Source organism: Schistosoma mansoni (assembly GCF_000237925.1).
Source record: "Schistosoma mansoni, WGS project CABG00000000 data, supercontig 0176, strain Puerto Rico, whole genome shotgun sequence".
Taxonomy (NCBI): Eukaryota; Metazoa; Platyhelminthes; class Trematoda; order Strigeidida; family Schistosomatidae; genus Schistosoma; species Schistosoma mansoni.
This window is the reverse complement of record NW_017386060.1, coordinates 78471-90179: the sequence shown is the minus strand read 5'-3', so window position 1 is coordinate 90179 and position 11709 is coordinate 78471. Positions and strand designations below refer to the sequence as shown.

The window sequence follows — 11709 nt, the reverse complement described above, 5'->3', positions numbered from 1 at the left end:
ATGAAAGACAGTGCTGAAGACAAAGTTTCTCAAAATAGTGTATCCATAGTTTCAGGTGCTCGATTTTGAAGTTTAACAAACCAGCTTCTTTTTCGGAAACAGTTTCACTGACTGTTGATTTCAACACACTCAATATTTTTGGCAAGTGCGAAAACTGTCGAGTAATATCCAAAATGTAATTTAAAATATTTGGACTGTCTAAAATAAAGGTGAGACTTAGTTGATCTTTAGTCAGCCGATAATAGTAATGCGTTTCCTTGATACAAGGACATTTACTGACACTTCTGTTTGTTTGGAATATCACACCAATAGCGTATAAGTATGGTAGTTAAAAGTAAGCTGAGCACACTTCTCAAGAACTCTAGGCTACTTATTGGCATCATTCTCGGTTTCGTTTATGATTAAACAAACCTTAGACCTAAATGATCTGTTGTTGATTGTGTAGTAAATGCAGTCAGCGATTTCGTATTGAAATCATTTTCAAAGCTCTTTACTCTTAGTTTCGATTTACCAACTTTGCGAGATGGATGAACTAGTAGAAGTATTAAATATGTTTTTTATTTAAACTGTGCAGAGATGTTCCGCAGAATACGTTTCTAGGATGTCCAGGTCATAAGCAACGACGGACAGGTATGCAAATAGTACATATTCAAATATATTTAGCTAACGTACTGATAAAAAGTTTGTCGTACTTAATATACACCATGGTTTTTCATCTTCAGACTCAAATAACTGACATTTATTGCATTACATTGGTTCTATACACGTCAGTTTCACGCACTAAAACTAAAGTTATCAAAAACACGCATAAGAATTTTCAATTATCCACAAACTCTAAATTATTTGTGTGTACAAGACTTCAATACACAATCATTTTGTCTAGGACCTGTGTTAATGGTCATTGTATTGATGGAATGTGTGTATGTATTACATGTTGGATGGGGAAAACCTGTGAAGAACGAGGTAAGTCAGTTATTTATGGTTTAACTAGTCAATATTAGTAATAACAAGGCTATGTTTTGTTGGGTTTTATCTATATTTGGTTACATTCTATCGATCCCTTATCAAGATGATGTTAAAGACTTCTATTTCAAGCTCATAAGATATACTGTCGTGTCTTCTCCTTATATCTGTCAATATGAGTAGTATGTAAACCAATCAGAAGTTGGATGTCTGTCAAAAGAAGCTTGAGAAGCATTCTCAAGAATTCGAACAGACCAAAAGGCGTGATTATGACTGTTTTTCGTATATCTTCGGGTGCCAACGGGATTTAGTGATAAGCTCTTACTAAGTCTAGCTTCGAAAAGATCAGTTTTCCACGCAAATTGAGAGAGAAATCATATAGATGAGGAATAGGATACTTGTCCGGAATGATCTGGTTATTTAAACGTCGATAATCTCCACATGGGCGCTAGTGTTGATCTTTCTTCAGAACCATGTACAAAGGCATGGCCCAAGGATCGTTAGATTGTCTAATTATTCCAAGTTGCATCATGTGTTCGAATTCTCTATTTGCCAACTGCAATTTCTTAGGTGGTAACCTCCTCTCCCTGGATCAAATGGGTAGAATTAAAGTAGTGATGCTGTGTTGTACAAGATGTGTGGTGCGTTCGCTTTGATAATAAGCTATAGTTATTCAATCATATTTCGACAGTATATCGGTGAAAATGTTATTCTCAGGTCTTATCGTTCGGAATCCATGAATTTCGTAATTGGAGGTAGTTGCGCCACTTACTTGTAAGCTAGTGTTCATGTCCTCCAAAACAGATGAAGATCAAATTTTCATAAAACGCTACGAATATTTTTTGTCAAAAATGTTAACTTTCTAAGTATTAAAACTATTTAAAATAATGTTATTAGTAAGAATTATACGTAGGCATAATTGTCTTTGAATTCGTATGTGTTTCACACTCACATATCCTACAAAACACTGTGGTGTTTAGGATAGCAACACGTATTCATAATGACTTCAATGGTTCCGATGTTAATGAAATAGGATAGTGTTTTCATTAGGACGTAGTTATCCGATTCAGTAAATGTGCACAATAAAATATAGAACCATGATGTGTACTATCCAAATTTATTATGATTTCATGGGTTTTGATGAGTAATATCAGTTTTTCCTCTTTATAGGGCTTCATAGTTCCACCGGATACTATCAGTGTTACATTTCCCAGAGTATACATCCGACATAATCCAAATTATTGTCTCTCTGACGCATGGTTTATTGATCCCATAATTGTCCTCCCACCTGGAAATCATAGTTTGATCATGAATCTTTCTGGTCCTTCTTTAAATAATGTCTATTATGGATATATACAATATTTGTTCACTTACTACAACGGTACAAATATAGCAAATAATTATTCTGTGCAGTTTAATAATCTCACATACTTGAACAATAATTCCTCGGTAAGGATATGAACATAAATAAGCTTTGATGTATTCAATGTTTTTAGTTAATTATTGTAAATATATACATGATGAGGGAATCGCTAACGCCCCTTTATTTAGCTTGACTAAGGGTAGATGGAGCATTTTACGAGATTTTATTTTCATTTATGATCAAGTCATATCATGTTTATAATAAATTTTGTCAAATTTATTCTTTTAAACCTCACTCTTGACGTTCGAACTCAATAGTGAATATCTTTCTTTTATTATTCTTAATGGTGATTGTTATGTTTTTGACCTAGGCGGTAGCCAATTGTTATGACTTGATCAAGGTCGTCGCTGGTTCGTTATGACCTTACGAATTTAACAAGGACGAAATTCGCGCAAATTATCCACCAATAGAATACGCCTTCTACGACCTTCACACTGTGACAATGACGTTCGATTAATATGAGTAATCTAGCGTCCTTATTGGTCCTTATCCGCCTAACCCGTCCACTTGAGTCCAAAACACCAATAGCAGCCTCGGCAATACGAATCGTTTATTTCAAGCATACTTTGTTTATATAACAGACAGACAGGCCACATCATACCATAAAATAGAAAATAATATTTGTACAAAACCAAGCCAAATGTGGCTGCAAGCGTGGGAGAAAATAATCAATAAACTGAGTATAGCTTAGGAACAGTAAATCATACAATAATAATCAATAGGTCAAAATGAAGCTTACAATAAGATGAATATAGATATAGATAATCTAGTTACCGAATAGTTATACAATAAGAATGATAGTCCAATAGTAGGTCCTGCAAGTTACCCGTACTTACGTCTTCGCTACTACATAACAGTGATTACATTGGATTGTCTTATACAAGAAGATGAGCAAGTCAACAGTTACTACGGAAAGTATACCGATATGTGCAGGGAATTATTCCATATTTCACTGAAGATTGAGAGTTCTGTTTCATATAAAAATATTCAAAATACACATCCATGTGTCGCTCAGTTTCGTGGATTAGTTGAAGTTATACAGGGAGTAACATAATTTTGGAGAAACTTTCTAGTATTTATATTTCTATTTGAGGTGAATTCAATTTTATACAAATTAACTATCTATTGTTATGAATCTTAATAATCTCACTGTGGGTATTTAAAAGTTGGTTTTAACTATTTAAAAACCTTTTTCTCTCGAGTACATATTGAGCATCAGCAGGTATTTTGAATATTTTTATATGAAACAGAACTCCCAATCTTCAGTGAAATATAGAATAATTCCTTGCACATATCGGTATACTTTCCATAGTAACTGTTGACTTGCTCATCTTCTTGTATAAGACAATCCAATGTAATCACCATTAAGAATAATAAAAGAAAGATATTCACTATTGAGTTCGAACGTCAAGAGTGAGGTTTAAAAGAATAAATTTGACAAAATTTATTATAAACATGATATGACTTGATCATAAATGAAAATAAAATCTCGTAAAATGCTCCATCTACCCTTAGTCAAGCTAAATAAAGGGGCGTTAGCGATTCCCTCATCATGTATATATTTACAATAATTAACTAAAAACATTGAATACATCAAAGCTTATTTATGTTCATATCCTTACCGAGGAATTATTGTTCAAGTATGTGAGATTATTAAACTGCACAGAATAATTATTTGCTATATTTGTACCGTTGTAGTAAGTGAACAAATATTGTATATATCCATAATAGACATTATTTAAAGAAGGACCAGAAAGATTCATGATCAAACTATGATTTCCAGGTGGGAGGACAATTATGGGATCAATAAACCATGCGTCAGAGAGACAATAATTTGGATTATGTCGGATGTATACTCTGGGAAATGTAACACTGATAGTATCCGGTGGAACTATGAAGCCCTATAAAGAGGAAAAACTGATATTACTCATCAAAACCCATGAAATCATAATAAATTTGGATAGTACACATCATGGTTCTATATTTTATTGTGCACATTTACTGAATCGGATAACTACGTCCTAATGAAAACACTATCCTATTTCATTAACATCGGAACCATTGAAGTCATTATGAATACGTGTTGCTATCCTAAACACCACAGTGTTTTGTAGGATATGTGAGTGTGAAACACATACGAATTCAAAGACAATTATGCCTACGTATAATTCTTACTAATAACATTATTTTAAATAGTTTTAATACTTAGAAAGTTAACATTTTTGACAAAAAATATTCGTAGCGTTTTATGAAAATTTGATCTTCATCTGTTTTGTAGGTTGCCTTCAGTGATTGAGATCCGTTAAGTTTGAAGCAGAAATCTCGCCATTCGGGAAGAATTCTGCAGTGAATTTTTGTGAGAGCCAAGTCCTAGCATTTGCAAATATTCATTTGGTAGGTTATCAGTACAAAGCATGTTAACCCGTTTTTCAAAGAATAGGCTGCGAACAATGTCATGACATTAAAGCATACCTCAATCGTGAATGAAGTTGAAAAGTTGCAATTATTTAATGTTCAACTGACTGTTGTGCCTAATACATCAGCAACTTATAGTGTTCTTATATATAATCCTGGCAAACTACAAGTGGAACCATGTAGCGTGGATTACTTGCTGACAGAAAATAATTCAACTAAGAATGTAAGTTTAAAATATCATACAGCTCGTTTCCAATTCCTGTGGCTTTTAAAAAACTCTCATAAGGAAGGACAAACTTTACCTTTTTACTTTGCCAAAATCGTGCCAGTAATTTTGAAGCTCGAATAACAGTAGAATCTTTGATGCTTGATAAATGACTCCGGTATGATTGTATTTGAATCATTTATATTACATGTCACTTTATATTGAGGTACCTCAACATGAAGGTATAAAGACTGGTATGTTGGTTATTACAGTGGATAACAAAATGTTTAAATATAGATAGGGAAGCTTATTCATCTAGTACGTTAATAAGATATTTTTTCCATCATATCAATTACATGAAGAAATTAAGTACCCAAATTTTACATAACAGACGTCTGTTTTAAGGTCGTAGTTGACGTAGATTTATACTAGTAAGAAGATAGTTATTTTGAAAGAACTAATAGATTTCCTTACAGGTTAACTAGGAATGTTTATGAAGACGAAAATAATAAAAAGGCTGAGACAGGATTCTATAAATAGATTGCGTCATAGGTAGTCCAGTTCGAAATGCAGAAAAAAATGCATTATCTGAATGAGGTTTAGGAACAAGGTGAGAAAGTAAAATCATAATTCATATTTGAAGAAATCTAACGGCTTCAGAAACTATTGACCACCAAAATGATTATTTTATTCCGAAGTCAGATAGGTTAGATGAACATGTTAACAGTATCTCAGATGGCATCAGCTTTACTAAGGCGGTCAATCTATTGATCACTTAAAAGCAGTTTACGAATTAGTTTTAAGACACAGCGTAATTCTATAAAAATCGTTATATTTGGAAGGTCTAGAACGTAAGTTAATACATAATTGATAAACAATTAAAACAGTCGCTAGTAATCTGATATACAAAGTTTATCATTCCGTCACAGAAAAACAGATTGTTGAGTCTATTGAAGCGTTTACTTCATCAGATTGAGATACGCGCACAGCCGAATAATATACAAAGATTAGTGACAAAACTCAAATCAACATGTGAGATGTCTACGGCGTTCACCGTATCTTTTTGTCTGAATTAAAAAGGGCTTCCTTTAACAACAACATAAAGAATAATTACAACAAACGATAGTGCAAAAGACAGCTGTTAGCTATATCTAAACTTGGTAACAGTTTACCAACAAACAAAAAACGAATCGAGAGCAAACAATAAAGAATTTGTTGCGTTCAAGCGAGAGTTACACAAACACACAAATTGTGAATAACTACTGCAGTGATTGAGATAAAGTAATTATAATGATAAATATAATAAATGTTGTAAGTATATGTAAATGTTACAACGTTACAACATAAGCCTAAAAATTGCTAGGAATTAAACTATTTACTGAATATTGATAAGTAGTACAAAACATCACACAAAGGAGTTTCAGGGAAGTGAGTAAGGACAGAGAACGTAATACAGACTCAAGACAGATAAAGGGTTAAAGTTAGTGACTCATACGCTGAGGATAAATAATTACCTTAAAATAATAAAACAACGTTATATTGGTGATATCAGAATGAGTAGAAATTCAAATTTCTCGGCTTTTGTGACTTTCTGTAAACCACCTCTTATGAGTATATAAATAAAAAAAATAACCGAATAAAATTAATACAGGTTAGAGTCGTATAAAACAAAGATCGCACTGACCACTGATTCTGTAAAAGTCAGATTGAAATCAGACCCATTACTTGCTCTACGAAAAATCAGGCTAATCATCTACTCTCTCATAACTCTGACTACAATTGGAGAGAGGTTAACTTTGAGTTTAGAGAGCGACTGTAGAGCTGGAGAAAACTTCTTTTTAATGGCTGAACCGACATTGTCTGGATGGGCCTATAAGGTTTTGCAGAAGCGGACCAGATAGTAGGCCATAAACTGTGCCGTAACCGGTGCACAGGGGTCGACACTAAACCTGCTTATGATATGTGCGTGAAGTGACTACATCATTTATGATGATTAATTTACATGCTAATTTGAGTATTGATATTCATTCAGTGGAAAGACGGTTAGGCTACGAACTAGGGTGGTTACATATATACATATATGTATCCTATGCGTTCTAAATATGCATGCTACGTAAACTTGCAAACGGAAACTTCTATCTCTGTGTGTAATTTTGAGATGAATGGACATGTCTGAGCATTCTATGATTGCATGTAACGCATTTTAGCGACCGCGCTCATTCATGCCTATATGTTTATCACTGGAATGTTTCTAACATCTCAATTTGAGTATACGTGTATACAACATTTTTGGGGAAAGATCCACGTTTCTCCACGCATGAACTCATTAATAACTCATCAGAGCTTTTGGTTTGTTTAAAAGCTTCTGAAAACGATAGGAAAGTATAGCGTAGACTAAATATATTTCTGTCTGCACTACGTAATAATAATGATTATTATTATTACAATGGAAGAACATATGTAATCAAATTCCCATTTATTGGTACATTCAATTAGAATAACAGCATAACTCTTCATACATAATCAATTAGACATTTTAACTTTATTCATATTTCCCCTGATCACAAATCTAGCTGGTTTGCCAATAATTAACTACAACAGTTAGGTAAAACAGAATATCGACCTGCATATTATAATTAACCTAATAAAGAATAACAGTGATAATTATTTTGACAGTTTAGTCTCTCAATCAATCGTTTCCTCATACCGGTCATCACTTCTCAATATTCATTGTAGACAAGCATTTCTTATTATTTCTGGTTATCCGTAACTAATTATTAATTTTATGAACTAATTACAAATATGAGTGTCATTAAACCATTTAGTCTGTTTCTAACATCTTGTCTAGAATCAAAATCATTTGATTGAACAAGCTTATCTCGTCATTGTACTATTACTATTATCTAAAATCATGTTTGGAGAATATTTAATTATTCACTGATGAACATATCCACTAATTACCTACAGACATCAGAGATCCTTCATTATAATGAGATAACGGCTAGTGAAGAATTTTCATTCTGTACACTTTTAGTAGAAGTTCAATCAGATCTTGAGCTTCATATATAATTTACTCGAATACCTTCTTACTAAGACTAGAATTAAAACTTCAGTGATTTCGGGGTGAAACATTCAGCTCTGTGTCTGCTTGATAAATAGGAATACTTCTTCATTACCAATAAAATTTATTGTTTCATATAGTGATCCCAGATTTCAAATATCAAAAGGAGGTTGCGTAATGATCAATGGGTTAAAGAAGAATAGGGAGATGACTGTAATATGCAAGTCAGAAATTCATTGTTTCACATTTTGCTATAATTTATATTATTATGGACGAGTTTCCACCAATCACACGTGTCTAATAATACTTCTATCCGTAGTTGCTACATGTTGCATGTAACATAAACTACGGTTATACCATTAGTATAAACTTGTAGAGTCCTTAACAGTAAAGCGTTCTATTATTAGTATAATTTTGACTTCTATTTGACATGGGTTTCAACCAGTTTATTGATTCATTATTCACAGATCTAGGGTAACTCTAAATAATAAAATGATTTGGACATTCCCTTGATCAATAATTCCTAGATTCACATATTATAACATTTAATGTTTAATCAAGACAACGAATGAACATTCTTTAAATTCAATAGGTGGGAACTTTAAAGGGGATTTAAATAAACGAAAAAATGCTGTTGGTTATTTTCTCTGCAATGCTTATTAAGTGTGAAAGCGAAATCCTTGGAGTAGTCATTGATTCGAATTCTATGAAGGTGAACGCTGTTTTGATTTTGTGCTGTTTTCATCAAATGAAACAATAGTGGATTTTCAATACATTTATTCCATCATTTGTTTAGTCATGCAGCCAACTTCACAGGATCAATTACATTCAGTTATGTACATAGAATTGATTTGACTCGAAAACCTGTTTGTCACATAACTGAACGGTGTATAGTATCTTGTAATTACAGTACATGGTGTATATGTGTAGTGTTTTGTGTGTATTACTTAATATTTTGATTGCTGGAGGTTAAGCAATAATTTTCCTCAAAAACGCAAGCTTAGAGTATAGTTTTTATTCTTATTCAGTGATGTTGAACGGTGTCCTGGTGATAATCAACTAAGAAATATTAAAATAAATTTAAATTAATGCAGCTGATATTCATAAACAAAGAACTATCACGTCACTGTTGGAGAATTCGACACTAATAAATGTTTTGATATTGTATTTTCAATTTGAGTGCTTTACTTACATTACAGATCAGACTAATAACAGAATTCGCGGCACCTAAAGGGCAAAGAACAACAGGCGCAACGCAAATGATCCGTCTCTTGTGATATTCGTGTGTCATATCCAGATCACTTCAATATCGTTATTAAGTCACACGTGTTATAAGCAGAGTTGGACTGTAGATATCAGTAGAATCCAGGACACTTATGCATACCTGATCTTAGACACTAAGTGGATAACGCCTTATGTGTTCGAAGTACTGAGTTCTAGTCCTCATATGAACATCAATACTAGAGTACAGAAATAGCCACCTACCGAATTGTTGGGATGATCCTGAAAATTTCTCGCAATAGACATGACAATCTCAGGAAACATTAAGAAGCATTTTATCCAATCACCGTTTGATTAAAAGTTTTGCTAGAAATATCGTGAAAATGAAAGTCACATGTAGAGGTTCTGATTGGCTGATTACTACACTGCTACTATGTTTAGTGACATTCTAGAATTTTCAGGAAAACACAAGAACTCCTAAAATACTATAAAAACCATATATTTTCTGTATATAAATGTACCTTTGGAGTAAAATGCTTCTCGCATATTTTGCGTCTTTTATCTCGTGTTCATGTCTCTGTGTAGTTCTAGCTTGGGGGTTACGAGACTAGCTTAGGATCCGAATATAGCGTTCAATCACCAATACTTATTGCGAATCCCAAATACGACGAAACGCTCTTTCCATTCATTTTATATTTAGAATTTTTGAAGTCTTAGATTTATGAAAGCTTAAACTCATTTGTAAGTATGTTATGCTACCTCAGTGATCTATATATTTATCTAACATTCAGAGCCCTATGCTTGTTTTCAAGGTCATACTGAGAATGTTTCACCAGTTTATGGGACACTAGTTCACATATGTACAAGATTCGTGGATTTTACTGCTATTTACTGTCCAACTCCGCTTAAAATACTTGTGACTTAATCACAATATCGAAGTGATCTGCATAGGATGCATATGCATCGACTATGACTAGTCAGAACTCAGTGAGAAAATCTACAACGGAATAATCTAAATTATTACAAATTAAGTCGAAACATTTTTGTTCTGAAGGTACTATGTGAGGGTTAGAATGATAATTATTTATTGTTTTGCTTAAACAGACTTGCAGATAGTCTGATAGGCGTTATTCTCCTGTTGTAATTATTATTATTATTGATTGGTTGATTGTTCATTGTTGTTGGATTGTGTCGGTTTTTGGTGTGAAAATTTATTTACGTTCTAGTCAGACGTTAACACCGTTGAATGCCGGCTCAGTTGACTGGAGGTTAAGCGTTCGCGTGCGAGACGGGTAAGTTCTGGGTTCGAATCTCGTAGGGTGGATTCGGGGATGAGCATTGTTGAGGAGTCCCACATTAGGACAAAACGACCTTCTAGTGCTTCCAAGTTTTTCATGGTGGTCTAGCTTCAATTGACTCATGATTTCAACTAAAAAATCACTAAAAATCTCCACAAAAAACCCTATTCTCATAATCACATGTTCTTGATCTGAGTTGTGTCAAAGTTCTGTAGAATAGACACCGGGAGGGAATCTAGTGTGGATGGTCGTTTAAAGCAAATCAACATCCAATTCCTGTTAACGAAGAAAACCGAGTGTTGTTGCGAGATATACTGATTTTGACATCGAATCCGAGATCACATCAATCACCATTTCCCAATCAACGTTGATTTTTTGTATCACAATTTAAAGTCCTCATCTATCTGTTAACTAAGGGTGAACTAATGTGCTTCAATGAAATAAATTTTGGACCCAATTAAAGCGGTACAGATTTAATGAAGATGTCCTGTTTATCATTGAAAGGTACAGCCGTCTATTTTGCGATATTTGACTTAGTGATTGTCGATTTATGTAGAAAAGTTAATGGTTACAGACTTAAGTAACTGAAATACAAAAATATCAATGTTTTAACATGGAACAGTTTAAATTGCACAACTTTATAAATGCAGCATCAAATACAGTACCACTACACGTTAGCTCCCGGTAATATTCAATCAAATCTAAATATCCTATTTACCCAAATACATTTCTTTTAAATCAGTCATGCTCTTTTGCCTAACATTTATTATTCTATGCAAATCATTTCAGATGAATGCTTATAACCCAAATATAAACTACATGTAAATATAAATTTAAATTGTAATCATTCTCTTAAATTGAATAACATTAGGATCACGTCGATTTTTTTTAATAAATTTTTTTGTCCCCCTTAATCAAAAAATTTTCATCCCATTTTCCAATTTTTTTCAATCCGTTTCGTCCAATGAAATCCCTAGTTGTAAATGCGTTATAATTGGTTATGTAATTCTTGAAATTCGTATAAAAACTCTGTACTTATCGATATAGATAATTTTCTTCACAATATGGACGTCAGTAACGTGCAAATTAGAGGCTCTGTTGTTCCTCACGTAGTCACAGAAAC

General features: G+C 33.1%; 1 protein-coding gene across 1 annotated transcript; it reads left to right on the top strand.

Annotated features, from left to right (window-relative positions):
• Positions 1–894: 894 nt before the first annotated feature.
• Smp_027830 (hypothetical protein) lies at positions 895–11346 on the top strand (the record flags this gene model as incomplete). Its single annotated transcript, XM_018796087.1, has 4 exons — positions 895–963; positions 4827–5024; positions 8629–8700; positions 11329–11346. The coding sequence occupies 4 exons, from the start codon at positions 895–897 to the stop codon at positions 11344–11346; spliced, it is 357 nt and encodes a 118-aa protein (XP_018646904.1).
• Positions 11347–11709: the final 363 nt, after the last annotated feature.